General features: G+C 33.3%; 1 protein-coding gene across 1 annotated transcript; it reads right to left on the bottom strand.

Annotated features, from left to right (window-relative positions):
- Positions 1 to 3773: 3773 nt before the first annotated feature.
- On the bottom strand, positions 3774 to 5873 carry LOC136343239 (uncharacterized). The gene is made up of 4 exons (XM_066289827.1): positions 5809 to 5873; positions 5444 to 5667; positions 5044 to 5064; positions 3774 to 3877 (listed from the first exon to the last, which is right to left on the bottom strand). The coding sequence occupies exons 1-4, from the start codon at positions 5871 to 5873 to the stop codon at positions 3774 to 3776; spliced, it is 414 nt and encodes a 137-aa protein (XP_066145924.1).
- Positions 5874 to 15979: the final 10106 nt, after the last annotated feature.

The following is a 15979-nucleotide window of genomic DNA, read 5'->3' as shown; positions in this document are numbered from 1 at the left end:
CTTTGTTTATTATAATGTTGGGTTCTAGACAGAAGAGAAACAGTGTTCCCTTTTATTTTGTTTACGTCTTGATTGATGTGAAAAACTGGGTTATTGAGCCAATTTCTTCTTGTGAAACGGGGTTTATTGCATTTACTTTAAAGGCTTCCAGGTAGGCTGTAATATGTGGAGTCTGGGAGATAAAGACGAATAATGTCCAGCTTATTTTATCGCCAGATGATAAAAACACACATTTATGGCGTAGACAGACAGTAAATTGACAAATGTATCAGTAAACAATAATTGGTTGGAAAGCGTTACTTTTGCTATCTAGACTGTGAAAACCTTTTTTTTAACTTGTACAAATGCCTCACGCATCGCTAGCTAATAGGCAAGAATCCCAATAACGTGTGTTATTATCACAACGTTTTCATTTTGCAGGAACTCAGTCCTATTAAATAAAAATAATAAGACATATTTAACAAACTATTTAATAAGTTCTAATATAACCTCTGGTGACTTAAACATTGCCTGAATATACACATCGGAAAAGTCTAACTATATTTTTAAAAAATCATAAAACTGATAAAAAGTACAGCGGACTCGCTATAACGTGAATTATACGTAAAGGAAAATCTGCGTAACGTGAACAATGTAAAAATTTGTACACACCGCCGTCTAACATGAACAACTGCACTTTCAGTTGCGGAAACAACCACCCTTACCTTAGTAAAGCAATATTTTGCCATCGAGTATATTTCCAATACAATTTCGGGGAAATACCCAACAGAAGAAGATAGATTTTTTTATATAAAAAGAAACGTCTTGTCTTTATATCGTGCATTGAGTCTCCGAGGGCCATTCGTCATTAGTGAAGGGTATGTGTACATAAAAATATCGTTTAGAAAACCAAAGCGATTCAATAATTGAATTACGGACAAACGGTTACACATTTGGAAAAAAATATGGTTTTACTAAATCTACAATTTCTAAAATTAAACAGAAAAAAGATTATTCCTATGACAGTGAGGAATAGCTATGCATATCAGACCAGGTAAAAGGAAGACATTAAAAAGTTATGATTTCTCAAGAATGGGAAAGACATTGTAGAAGTAGTTTCATGGTTAGTGAAAGAAAAATTTTGTTATGAGTGATGAAATGACTAAGCGAAAAGCAAAGCTAATTCATTCCCAATCAGGGAGAATAATAAACTATTTACAGCCACTGATGGATGGTCACATTGCTGTAAAAAGCGTTTTGAAATTCGTTTTTTAAACATTTCGGGAGAAAAATTATCCTCTCGACTAGAACTTGTAGATCCATTTAAAAGCCAATTACAGAGCAAAATAAAAGAGGTTGACATTACATTAGAGCAGAGTTAGAATGTTCGTGAAACAAGCTTTATTGGAAGTCGTTACTAAACAAAACAGTTTTCTTGGGGGCAGGGAAAACTGGTGCTGGAAGAAAAACGGAAAAGCAACGAATAATATTTTTGGAATACACTAATGCTATTGGGACTCATAAAATAAAACCATCGGTTATTCGTAAAGCTGCCAAACATAAATCATTAAAAAATTTTAATTGTGCTCTCGACTATGAACGTTCAAAATTGACTTAGATAATTGCCACCATTTTCAAACCTTAATTTCACCATTCATTTGTACCTCAGATATGGTTAAATTTTTTCCATTTTAGATATCATTTCCAATTCCTCTTAAATTGCATAAAATTAGTCAGATATGTCCCTGAAAGATAAAGGTCTCTTTTTAAATGCTCTATTTTTACTGGATAACACGCCATCTCATCCACCTGAAGACGGACTAAAACGTGATGATGGGTTCATTCAAGCATTGTTCCCCCAAATATTACATCTCTAATACAACTAATAGACAAAAACGTTATACGATCAATTAAATTATACTGCAGGAATAGTTTTCTATCTACTGTAATAGAACGAAACATGAATGTTTCCGTCGTCTTAAAAAAATGACCATTAGAAACAGAGTTCTCGACTTCGTGGCAGTTTGGAATCACGTTAATCCAGAAACTATTAAAAAGTGTTAGAAGATTATTTTAGATAGAGTTCTTTCAAAGTGCTCTGATTACTAAGACGAAAATGTACCATTTGCAATTTTGAAATGCTAATGGGGTCACGAGAACTCTGTATCCAAATTACTTTCAATTTTGCGGTGAGTAGCATCACAGGTTGCTCTTTCTGGTTCTAAAATTGATCTTAATTCATGTTTTTTATTTAAAGGGAGTATTTGAAGAATTTTATGTATTAGAATGAGATTAATGTGTTAATAAATTTAGATATGACGATATTGAGGAATGTCCAAGTAATCAAGAGGCAGAACAAACTCCTGCTCTGTGCAATAAAATTTCATTGGATAGTGCTATAAACGCTTTAAATATAGTCACTCAGTGGGCAGAAGAGAGTGATGTTGACTTTACCAATCTACTTATTATAAAAATATTTAGCCATAACTCCATCATCTAAAAAATAAACCTCAGAAACAAACAAAAATATAGGATTTTTTGACATTATCGCGAATCTATTATATTTTCAATCATCTGTCCCACACTATATTAGTGGAAGTACTTACTTTGTATATGTATTTCTATTGATTGGAAAAATCTAAAAGTAAATAAACAATTTTCTTGCGAATATGAAAAAGTTAGGATTTTGTACTTTGCTAAATTATCAGGTTGATTCAATTTCATTTCTTCGATACTGGCTGGTTTTTAGCAGGGGCTTTGAAAACAACGTGTTTTACCATGAAACAACAGTATTTAATCTAGGATGTGATGAATTCAGCGGTAAACCTTCAATTTGGTTTGAGACAAGTTGACATAGCTGAGCGCGTGGGTGTTCGTCAAAGGGTCAAATCAGTCGATTATGATGGCGCTTTTGGGAAATTGGAACTCCGGTCGAATGACACCCAGAACGTGACCAAATCACAACTGAGGCTCAAGACCAATTTTTAGTTTTAACAGCCAGAAGGCAACCTACAATTACGGTACCTGAATTGGTTACAAATTTACAACGGGTGCACCACGTGACTATAGGCCGAGTTACTGTTAGAAATTGTCTGCACGAAACTATTCTTCATAATCGAAGACTACTGAAACATCCACGTCTTTCCAGAGGTAATCGTGCTGAAAATTAGAGTGGTGCCATGCATATTAAAATTAGAATGTAATTAATTGAACCACAATTTTGTTGACTGACGAATCCAGATTTAGGTATCGCCCAAAATCTCACGGAATAAGAGTGTGGAGATGATCTGGAAATCTTGAAAACTTACAAAATGTCCAGGAAATCCAGTCATATAGAGATGGTACAATAATGGTATGGAAAGGATAATGATTGACGGCAAAACTGATCTCATTTTTCTAAATCCTAACAGCTCGACAGTATATCGAGATCGTTCTTGATCTCATAGTCCAACCATTTGCCGACGCTGTTGACCAAAACTTTCCCATTTTGCACGATAATGCTCGTCCACATGGCTCTGGTGTTGCAGGCTGGTTGAACAACGAAGGAATTGTCGCATCGCCATGGCCAGCACAGTCCCCAGATCTGAATCCAATTGAGCATGTCTGGGACATGCTTCAAAGAAGAGTTTTACCAGATATGACCAGCATGCACAGTGCCTTTTGATTTCGGGAGCTATTGTCACAAGAATGGGGAAGGATACAACAAGCGAAAATCAACAAATATCATTTTGAGTATGGATGCCAAAATTTGTACTATAATTAATAACTGTGAAGGCAGCGCTTTTTATTAAACTTCATCTCTGTTGGTTGCTGAGAATGTATGGTGAAGTTAAGAGAAGGGAGTTTTGAGTTGTATTATATTTTACAACTTTGGGATTAATAAATATAACATAGAAATCTATCAACAAAAGCTTAGTTTTGTTGAATATTAAACAGTTTTTAACACCACAAATTTATAACTTTATTTCCTAATTAAATTCACAAGAAAATAAACAAGAACCAATAAATGTGTTATTTTGAAAAAAAGGTTTCAGCAAAATAACTTTTTTACTTAACTGTGTATAAAAAATATTTTTTCAGGTTGGTAGTTATTTATTAGCACATAGTAAGTTAAATACAAAAAGTTATTTTTCTAATAATTATTTTTGAAAACAAAGCATTTATTGTTTCTTGTTTATTTTTATATGATTTTTCTAGATTATATCACTTATTGATAGCAATGGAGTTTTGTTGATACTATCGCCGTTTGTCTGTTTCCATAGAAAAGTTCATCATATTCACATTATAAATTACAATTAAGGATACACCTCCTATGCATAATCTTATAAAACAAAATTACACAAAAACAATGTAACTTTCGTATAGGCAATTAAATGTGAACATAGGTTTTTTATCGATGTAGTTTCATAACACATCAAATTAATAGTAGGGTCCTATTAGAAATTTCTAATTTTTTACCATTTTTTGGTGTTTAAGGAGATTTATTTTTTAAACACACTATAGAAAGTGTTAAGCGAAGCTTGATGCCATATTAAAATACGGAACTTCTATTGTATTGAAACAAAAAAGACTTCCCAAATACCTTTCTATTTGTTAACAATTTGCAATTTTGCAAATATCTCTAACTGTCACTTTCAACATTCAATCGCGCATATCTTGAAAACTATTAATTCTAAGATTGCGAACGTGTTAATAAACTTGTATTAAAATTGAACGTAGAATCCAAAAATGCAATAATATATAGAGTGTTTCGTTAAAAAAAACAACATTTTTTGTTGTAACGTTTTTATTAGACCCTGTATAAATGAAAATATTTTTTAAATGTACCTTATAAGATTGTACATACAACTATAAAAATAATTTGCGGAAATAAGCTATAAATAAGACCATAGTGGTCTGTCGTGCGGTTAGTGGACAACTCTGTATATATTTTTAAAATATGTTTTGACCTCTACTTACTCTAAATAATGTCTTAAATCAATAATTAAACAGCTTTTATTAAATAAATAACCACATGAATAAAATGACTGCGTAAATGAACTTCAAAGCTTAAATGATACATACAAGTATTAAGCATATCATTCCCTAATAAAATTCATACATACACACAGCTAATTTAGTATTTAGTCGGTAAACCTTCCTTTAATATTACTTTTCATAGACGATTTGGAACCGAATCTACTTATTTTCGGGTTCAATCAAACGGATTTTTTTCTTATATTTCCATTAGCGCATCTTTTAGTTCTTCCTTGTTCGAAATCTTGCATTTTTTAATTTCTGTTTCTGCTTCGGCTCAAAGATTTTCTATCCCATTAACGTGTAGTAAATGGGGCGGGGTGTTAAACATTTGTTAAGTATGAATATTTAATTTTTCCATTTAAGGTTTCAAATTTTGTTTTAATATGTTCTTATACTTGTGTTTGTTCGTCAATTATTCTGCCAACGAATTAGAGCTTTTCTGTGCCAGCACTGGACATACACATCCACACTTTAGCCTTTAAATTTTGTTCTTTAAGCCCTTTCCCTGATTTTCTCCAAATATATCCACGCCCTTTCGGCCCACATAAATTAAATTTATTTTCATCAGTAAATGGAACTGTATTACAAAATATAAAATCTTTATTTAAGTGTTCTTTTGCAAATACTATTCTAATTCTATGATTTTTCCTACTAACGAATAGTTTTTTACTGGAAATTCGATCACGAATATTGTATTTTAGCAAAACTATTCTGATTAATTCCGAATTTACTTTCTTATTTAAATATTTCTTAACTTCCAGAACAAATTTTGGGACACTTTAATTTTGGATTTTCTTTTATTTGCCTTACAATCCATCTTCCTTCATCAGTGAATATATTTCTTGAATTTTTTTTCTTGCTCGCGATTCTGCCATCCTCCTTGTCTTTCTCTCTATATAATGTGTTAAACTGTCGTTGCACTTTTTTCAATTATTTCGGCCCTAACTCTACTTGATTTTCCTTCCTTACGATGGACAATAATTAACTTGTGTTCTTTTAGAGTTGTGTGCTTACCCATCATGGATATGTCGGAGAATTAGTAGCTTATAAGTTTTAGTATTATAATAGTAAAGTTAACAATAAGATAATGATGGACAAACCGAGAAAGGTATCTTGGTACGTCTAGTGGAATGAGGTTATTATTATCGCGGCTAGTAAATCGCCTAGTGTCGGGGAATCCCATATTTTGACTGGATATCTTTCGTGATTGAAGAAAAACGGAATGGGCGGTAGAGATGTAGAAAGGCAGAGGTGCGTTCGAGTGGTGGTAAACTTGTTAGTTTGTGTTCCTATATTTTGATAATATAATACAATTCTCAACTATGGACAATGTCCATAATACACTGAGTTCCAAAAAAAGTAGCTCATATATTTTTTTTGCCAAATTCGATGCTTTATAACTTGTACCCATTATTCCAATTCAATAATTCTTTCGATGCTTTATAGGATACTTTGTTGGCTATTAATGAAATTGGAAAAAACCGATTTTGTTTCTTTTTTCATGTAAGTTATTGAAAAAATTCAGAGTTATGGTCTTTTTTATCACCCTGCGCATAAATACAATACTTGTGTTAAAAACCTTTAAATGTTCTTGAAAAGTGCCTTTTTTAGCAAACATTCGGTTTTTGAATTTATTTTTTTACCTTTAAAATTGTTGAGATTACAGCATTTTCACTGGAACTTTGCGTTTAGCAAAAAATTGAATCCAAATCAATGTATTGTAAATATAAAAGGCACTAGTTCAACATGTTTACTGAAAAATTGTGTTGTGAAGAAGGGAAAATCATCAATTAAATCAACTCAGCAGCGGATATTACTACCTCTAACAAGTCTTAGAAATTCTAATCTTCTTCGAATACTTGAAATTAAATTTAGTACGACTTGTCTGGTTTGATGGTCCACTTTTCAACTAATGTATCACGCATTTCTTCTAGAATTGCTGGAAGCTTATCGCGGGAATGCACCCTGCGCCCTAATTCATCCAAAAGATTATCAATTGGGTTCATATCTGAACTTTGCGCAGGCCATTTGCAATGTGTTGATACCAGCAATTTCTGTGAAGTTTCGAACGATTTGTACTACATGCAGTTTGGCATTATCACGCATTAGTATAAAATTAGGACCAGCTAGCTTGGCATACGGATTCACACACTGCTGTAAGATGTCGTCAATGTAGGTGTGCGGTGACATTGATTGCCTAAAAGGCAAAACGTGAAGCGATGTACGTCTGTTCATCGAAATTCCGATTCCGATCTAGACCTTTGAATTGAATCTCCATTAAAATTCTGGCGCTCCATAAATAACTCTTGGTTGGATTTTTCTTCAAAGCTTCACCACACTCGCTTTCGGTGATCTGCTATATTGAGATAAAACTTTGAGTTATCCGTGAATAACACATGGGACCATTCTTGAATGTTCCATTCTCTACAGGTTGTAACGAAGTTTCTTCGCGCTCTGCGGTGCTCTGGAGATAAGTTAAGACCTTTTACAGACCTTCTTGTTTTAAGATTTATTTCCTGCAGTCGTCTACAAACAGTTTGTTTGATAACTGTGGTGCCTCGAACTTGTTAGAAGTTTTGTTGCGCCTCCACTCCAGTGCTAAATCGATTACGTAAAACCTGTGCCTCACAAAGCGATTGTCTTGGGGGGTTCTTTTTTGGGAGTGACCAGAACTAGCCCTTCGACCTGCGCTTCAAATTTCTTCCCACTTTTGGAGAGTTTTACGTGCTGTGGTAAAAGAAATTTCTACTGCAGAATGTCAAACATCGAGTATGGATGCAAATGTTTTTTTACAGGCTATTTGAATTCAGTACTGTATTAGTAAGAGTAAATTCTCTGTTAAATGCAGGGTTCCAGAAAAAATGGTGCGATTCCAACGATTTTAAAGGTAAAATTATGAGTTGAAAACAAAATTTTTGTCGAAAACGGCACTTTTCAAATACTTCTAAAGATTTTTAACATATGTACTGTATTCGTGCACAGAGTAGTTAAAAACAATGATAAGGAATATTAATCTAAATTTTTCCATTAACTTCCATGAAAGAAGAAACAAAATCCGTTTATTTTCTTTACATTAATAGCTAACGGGCTAGGGCATAAAGCGCCCAAAGAATCATTGAATTCGAATAACTGATATAAAAGTTATGAAGATTTAGAGATAAAGCTACACGCGAACATCTTAGCAGTGCAATTCGCAACATCCCAATTAATTAAACCTTATTTAGTTAAAATAAATAATTTATAATAATTATTCCCATTATAATTTAATTAGGAAATGTAAAGAACAACAATTACTTAGTGTTTCTTATTAATTCATCACTTCATATGTCTTCATAACTTAAGTTCATATTCATTAATTTGCAATAACTGCTAAATAAACTAAATTTTAAATATAAAACACTATAAATAAATCAAAATGACTATTTATACATTATGTACTTTTTTCTGCAGTGGAATAAGCTCTTAAAATCTGTATCATGTAAATTTTGCTGTTCATTTGCTTGCTCAATTTATTCATGTGGTTATTTATTTATTAAAAGCTGTTCAGTCGCTCATTTAACATATTATTCAGAATAAATAGAGGTCGAAGCATATTAAAGGATTATTTATAACTATTTCTTAAGTTGCAGATACAAATTTGTGAATGAAAATCTATCAACCTTTGAGGTGTGCCATTTTCATTTTTGAGCCACTCTAACTCTGATGACTTTATTAATTGCAAAAAACTATAATCTATTATTTGGAAATTCACATTTACAGTTATTTAGCCAGCTGCGTGTAATCGATTTAAGGTTACACATAACGTGTAAATAGCTTAATCAACAACTCACAGACAGACAATAATTACTTGCAATGAGCATTTTTTAATGCATTTAATGCAGTTTCGACTTATTTTAACATATTACGTGTCATAGCTGCTGGCACTTCGTTTTTCTGAAAACATAATTAATGTCAATCCGTTTTCATAAACACAATATTGTTGCACTTTATTGCCGCTAGAGTTGCGTTGCAATTTTTCCCGACATCTCAATTAGTGCCGCAACTGTGTTTTTCATTTCCAACTTTTCCCATTTCCGAAAACCTAAACAATTGCAACAACGAAGGCACTTTAACCCATTTGTTACGAAACGTTGTTTGCATTAATATTTAACCGTTGTGGTAAGAATTCGAAAAATTTTAATGGGAAGATATGTCTTGAGTCGGCAACAAATCAACAACGAAATCGCAATGTTTGGATAACAAACAAGAGATGTTTGAATTACTCATCAATCCGAGGTATTAAGTGCTTGCTGATGATTTGACTAATTATTTGTTCAATGGCCGCACTGTTTGATAAAATTGCTGGGGCTAAGCCATGGAAGTGGTCGGCGTTGGTAAATTTACATTGTGGAATCATAGAGAATTGTTAACATGTGAGCAAAAGATCGAAATTGAAAATGGTTTGACGTCAGTAAATGTGAGAAATGGTTTTTCCGCGTTCTTACATCCGGTATTAGCATTTGATGAATCAGGCCGGAATTTGAGGAGATAGATAAGTTTTAGACGACTCCTCGGTAGAGATGGATCTCAAAAGAAATTCACGTTTAGAAAAATGTTTTTTTATTTTTTATTTTATTACCTTGAATAGTTTTTAAAGCGTTGTGCCGGCATTGAGATTGAATGAAGGAAGAAAGGTAAATTACTTAAAAGACGCCATCATTGGATGTCTTGAATAATTGTAAAGTTCTTTTTCAATGCGGTTCATAATGAAACGTACAGGGTGGCCCTACGACGGCAATCTCAGAGGCGTAAATATTTCTATAGGTTGGAGGACTGATTTCCGTTATTTTTTAAACGCATGTCGGTTAAAAAAAATTATAAGTGAAGATAAATATCGTTGTATCTCACTGTTATGCTGTTTTCACCTTTACGTTAGATACACTAAGGTAATAGGTACCTGGTTTACAATTTTCAACATTTTATTTATGTATGTAAGTGTTGCTACCCCAGAAAGCATATTTTAGCAAGAAAATTATGGTATTCCACAGGGACATTTGACCCTAGAACCTTCGAAAATAACCATCAAGCAGAGCACCCTGCTAGGAACCACCGGAACCAATTTAGACAAGTCCTTCCTTGAATTTCTCTGAATTTCATACACTAAATCCCTCCTAGATTATCTGCGGTTCAAGATACCCAAAAACAGAGTTTCTTTCAAAACTTACACAGGATGATCCATCTGCTGATGAAAAGTTCTTGGAATTTCAGCATTTGAAATCAAAATGTGTAAAAATGCTCCCACCCGTCGAATTTTAATTCGAAAAAATAATATTTTGTTGTATCTTCAACCCTTCAAATTCAATTCCTAAATAGAAGTGCCAGTTACCTAGAAAATTTTTAACGGGAAGGTGTATCGAGTGGTACCTCATTTTGTAGGTAGTGGTGCCCTGATTATAACCTCCAAGTTTGAAGTCACTGCAATTATTGCCGCTGAAATAACAGCTTTTCAAAGTCTGTGGGGAAAAAGCTTTTAGTTAATAATTTATCACAATAGGAGCTGCGTATGTCAAAATGAGGGTAGGTGGACCTTTAAAAGTCGGATGTCACCGAATCGTTTTGTTGGAAATGAGTTTTACCTTTCAAATTTAAAAAGATACATTTCTTCATTTGTAATTTTTCTCTTAGGAAAAGTGTGTAAATGGACAACAGTGTTCAAATTACTTGTTTGATCAATTTATTAAAGGCGAAAAATTCCCTCTATTTACCCTCGTACAATAAAATAAGTTTTATTCAAGAGGTTGTCTTACGTTGCGTAATATTTCGGGTGCAATTTGGTGATTCAGGCTGAGGCCCATAAATTTTAGAGTTCAGATGACCCCATATAAAAAAAGTCTAATGAGGTCGAATCAGGAGAAGAAGTTATATTGAGTTGTCACCAAGGTCACCTCGTAGTGACATTAAACTACTAACTACTAATCTATCTATCATTACCTCTTTCCTAATAGGAGTCGAAGGTAAAAGGTGCAAATAAAATAAAAAATGTCGCCCTTAAATGAAATATCGACGGGCCCGAGAGTTTCTACACATTTTCATTTTAAATACTGAAAATCTAGGTGCAACGTTTTCGTTGGGCCACCCTGCACATGGCTCATTATTTACCTGGCGAACTAACAAAGATGATTATCAGTGAAATGTATGATGTCAAATAAAATGTCATTGATTTTGTGATTCAACACGCGTTGTAATTTTAATAACTGATACTTAACTGGGGTAAGTTTAGGGTAATTTTATGCAGTCCAGCAGCCGAAAATACCATATTATATCCCCCCATTGTGGTTAAGTACAGTGTTCGAACCCGAAAGTCAATTAAATGAATCCTGAAGTGTGTAGTGCTGAGTCACCCAACACATAAATACATTTCGTACTACTCGATTTTATAAAACTACACTAAACCTAGCTGATCTGTTCATAAATTAAATATGAAGCACGAAAAGACAATGCATCTTGAATTATAACATCAAAGATGACTATAAGTAAAACCACAATGGAGATGATGACGACACGATGACCGGCGTCTTAATTACCTCGCTAAGTAAATAATAAGTTAGAAACATGTCATTATTAACCTGTTATTCAAGTGACGGAGAAAAAATATGAGAAAATTTATTTCACAGTCATTCAACATACCCAATAATGGCGTCTCTTAAACCTGCTAATGAAAATAAATGGTTTAAAAATAATGGTCGAAAATTTCCTTACCATCTCCAGATTATCACTAGCATCGACGCTGCCTGTCTCGATAAACAAATTATAAAATCTCCCGACAGCGATGAAACACTTTTCACCTAGATATGTTTTATAATGGGCTATTTTTGAATTTTATTTATGAAACAAGATCGTGAAATTAACATAAAGTCCTAACAATTACTAGCGGATTTGAAAACTAGAGAAACTTATCCCATAAGCAAATTTAAACAAAACTCTAATCTTGTTCAAATAGAAATATCTCTAATTCGCAACCAACCTGGTGCTAAAACTTGTGGAACTTTAGCCATTACCGAAGTTCCCGGAGGTGGGTTCCCTATGGGGAAATCGGTTACGGCAATTTGTAAGTTCATTACAAAGTTTAAGCCATGATTGACATGTAATTGATTAACATGTTGGATGCCTAGTGGTCGGAAAATTGGAAATTGGACTGTCTGCCGTAAAAGCGTTTGAAGGGTAATAGGCACTTGAAAAAATAAAAATGATGGAAATTAGAGGAAATCTTCTAGAAAATTAATAGTCAATTTTCTTGAATTCGATACCTACTTAAATCTATATCAACACTGAACGTTTACACCATAAGGTGAATAATTAATTACTGCCACTTTACTGATAAATATTCCACGATATACACGCGATACATCAATTCACAATCGGAAATATGTCCAATAAATTTTGGCACAGAGCTCTGGCGCCTGCTAAAGTATCCACAATCCATAAAGTGATTGAGGTTGTTTAACTTATAAACTTTTCGATTAGACAATAAGTTTGATGCGCGATTGCGATCAGCAGATGCAACTCATATGGGGTTTCTCGTTGATTTTATGCGCATTTTATACTTGCCAAAATTTTAAAATTACATTCAATTTACGATGTTTAAAAATTTTTCCAGTCGGTCAGTTCGTTAATTGAAATATTTGTGAAATATTCTCCTTTGCCGCTTTTTGCCTTGTAGGTTGATTTATTATCTACTGTTTCTATAGATACATAAGTAAAATCGACCCGGTAGTACATGACTTTTCGCCAACTTGTCGGATTGCCCTTCAAAGAAGGGACTTGACAATTTTTTCTTTAGAAGACTTGTTCTATGGTCAAAACGTGACTATCCCTAAGAAATATTTTATAACGGCTTTAAATTATCGCATTATTTTATGGGTGGGTTTCAACCTTGCTCTGTAGTTTACAATCCTTTAGATCCTCAGAACTGTGATTGGATTCTTAATTCAGAGACATTTTAAATACCATTTTTTACATACAAATGCGTCACTTTTTTGGTAGTTCTGTTAATGTCATTTCCAGGGAAATCGGAATTACAGTCGTGGCAACTAATCTTGGAGTTTTAATTAGGGGAGTTAAGAGGATTAAAATTGTTCAATAAAAAGTTATTTTAAAGTCGACAAAACTCACCGGGGCCGTATTTAGGAAAAAAGTTCACAGATAAAATACCTTAAAACTAAAACTGTTATTTTGTAACTTGTAAAAACTGCAATTGAAAAGTGGTTTTAGGTACCGTAACTCGGCAAAAAAATTAATAAAGAATTTTCAAAATTTATAGTTTTTGAAAGTTACAGAAAAACTAAAAATAATTTTATAAACTGAGTTGTGGTGTGAAACTACTCCTTTGAATGCGCAAGTTTTCTCCCATTTAATTAAGTCTGGTTCTATTACCGTTTACGAGATCTCTATGCCAGATATCTTGGATACACTGTATTTGGTCGTTTCAAATTCATTCAACGTCGAACTCAAAGCCTGCTAAACTGCATGTGAAGGAACTTACAGTCGAGGGTAACGATATTTCAAAATATCTGTTTTCATTACTGAAGTGTTTCAGATAGCTCTACTAGTTCGGTTGGTTAAAACTTAACTTCAGTTTGAAAAATATTTTAGTAGTTAGTTGGTAACTGTCAACTATCTCTCCCTAACTGGACATTGAAGAAACCGGTTCTAAGTGACCAGAAAATAATGAGCCTTTATAGAGCAAGCAGTTTAACGATCCATAAAATTGTATCACAGTTATCCGTTATCGGTTTTCTTATGTAGTTTTACTTTTTATTTCTCACTTTCATAATTTATTACGACAAAAATTTTTTTTGACCACTTTTAAAACTCAAATTATTATTAAGCGTCTGTTTCCAAATCGATGATAGGTATTTTCCAGCAGAAAGTAATTGAAGGGAACTATAAAAAATGTGTTATAGACATTGTCACCAGTTTCTAATTAACTTTCTCTAATCATTTATAATATTCATATTCGAGAACTGCAATAAATGGGGTCAAAAAGGGCATAATGCTAATGCACCGGCTTAGCAGTTCCATTGCTGAAATTTGCTGTCTGTTTAACATTATTTTATGTTGCCTTGAAAATCAAGAAAATCTTGGTTAAGGTGTGAAACTAACTAATAAATCTTGTACTCTCATAATGATACTTCAATGCCATACCAAAATCACAGTAAATATGAAGGCTAAAGATTGCTTAAGAAGGTCTTGGAGATTGTTTCTAATTTAAGTTTTACTACTTTTTATAAACTCTTCTTTTAAAACAACGATGCAAAATTTGTTTAATTTTCACGAAGTTTTTAAGTCTGATTTGAACCTAATTTTAAAATTTCTTTTAAGTTAAAGAGATGTTTACAGCATTGTTTGAAAACAGCACGTAGCAAATTTGAAGTTAGCCTTGCGATCTCAGAAACTAAGAGATGTATAGTAGATTAATTTGGACAAAGTTGCATATTTACTCCCTCAATAAAATGCAGATTAGACATGAAAGTTTTCAGTGATTTTTGAGTTATGGAAAAAACTCACAATTTTGCAAAATAATGAAAAAAAATTAAATTTTGACCACCTTCGAGTAGACATGCAAAATCCATGTCAATGAATTGGTGAAATTAGATTCATATCTGACACTTCGACATATTAAGTAGCTTGCTCATATAGTAACTCCCGGGATCATCCAAGAAAAAGTCACTAACTTCGTTTCAGTAGGATGGAAAACCAATTTCAGACCTTCACAAATATGCGCGAAAAGTCTCTTTTGGTATATGACGCATATTTCTGGCAGTCTAGCGATATTTTACAGCTTTGTTGGAACAGTTCCAATGTTCAATTCACAGAGGAGAGACTCCAACTTAAAGTTTCATATAGACTTGAACATACGGTCGCACAGTGAATAATGCATCGAACCGAACGCCGAACAAAATACTCATTTAGAGGGTGCATGATGATCGTTTGCAAACATACAGGGTATGTAGCCCCGTTCAAATTTTTGTTTTGGATTGGTGTTCGGTTGGTTACATTATCCATTACGCGGGCAAATGCCCCACTCTCATTTAGGTTCGAATTTTTAAGCTTGTTCACGGGTAACTCAGTCTCCATGGAAATTATCTTGCACAAGACGTCTGAAAAATCGGACCTCAAATTAAATTTTTTTTTAATTATTTAGGGCGCTTCCGTATTAAAATAAAGCGAACAGTGCGTTAGTCGTCCTCCATCGCAACGAAATATTGAATGAGTTAGAGCAGCATTACTGTTAAGCAACCCATTGCCGTTACTCAATCTCGGAAAAATGTTTAAGTTTTCGGCAAGCGGCCAAATAAGCGTATAAATCAATTAAAACATAAATAAAGCTGCTAACAGTAATGTGCATCAATTAGAATTAATTAATTTATTTTGACATCAAATAGTGACCCAATTATGTTCCAGTATTGTCTAATCCAAATGCAAACAATCTAAACTCTGATTGTTGACATTTCCTTAATTATTTTTACACATATTTAAAAGTGCTAAATCAATTTAGATTGGCGCCTCTATTTACAACGCTGACGGCCGTGATAACTGCGAAAATCGAGGCTTATCGCATTCAAGCTCGTCTATTGGCCAGTCATTGGCTCTTATAATACATTAATGACCGTCTTAACGAGAGATAGTAACAGAAATTTTAATAATCCTAGAAGACCGAATCTTGTTACAGTTTTTTCCTCATTAGAAAATCGACCGATTTTCATGGCATCATAGCCTAGCGGAAAAAATGTGTTAAAAAATTCTACTTTTTCAAATTAACCGATTTTAATGCATTTTGATCAGACAGTACTCAAATATTTCAAAACTTCTGACATATTGAAATCCCCGAAGATATGAATTATCTGTTCGGAGTCCTCAGACCGTATCTCGATATTAAAATTGCAGAGATATGATGTGACGATCACAAACACTTCATTCTTCAGGGCACATGTCTCTTCAA

Source organism: Euwallacea fornicatus, chromosome 14 (assembly GCF_040115645.1).
Source record: "Euwallacea fornicatus isolate EFF26 chromosome 14, ASM4011564v1, whole genome shotgun sequence".
Lineage (NCBI taxonomy): Eukaryota > Metazoa > Arthropoda > Insecta > Coleoptera > Curculionidae > Euwallacea > Euwallacea fornicatus.
This window is presented reverse-complemented; position numbering and strand designations above follow the sequence as displayed.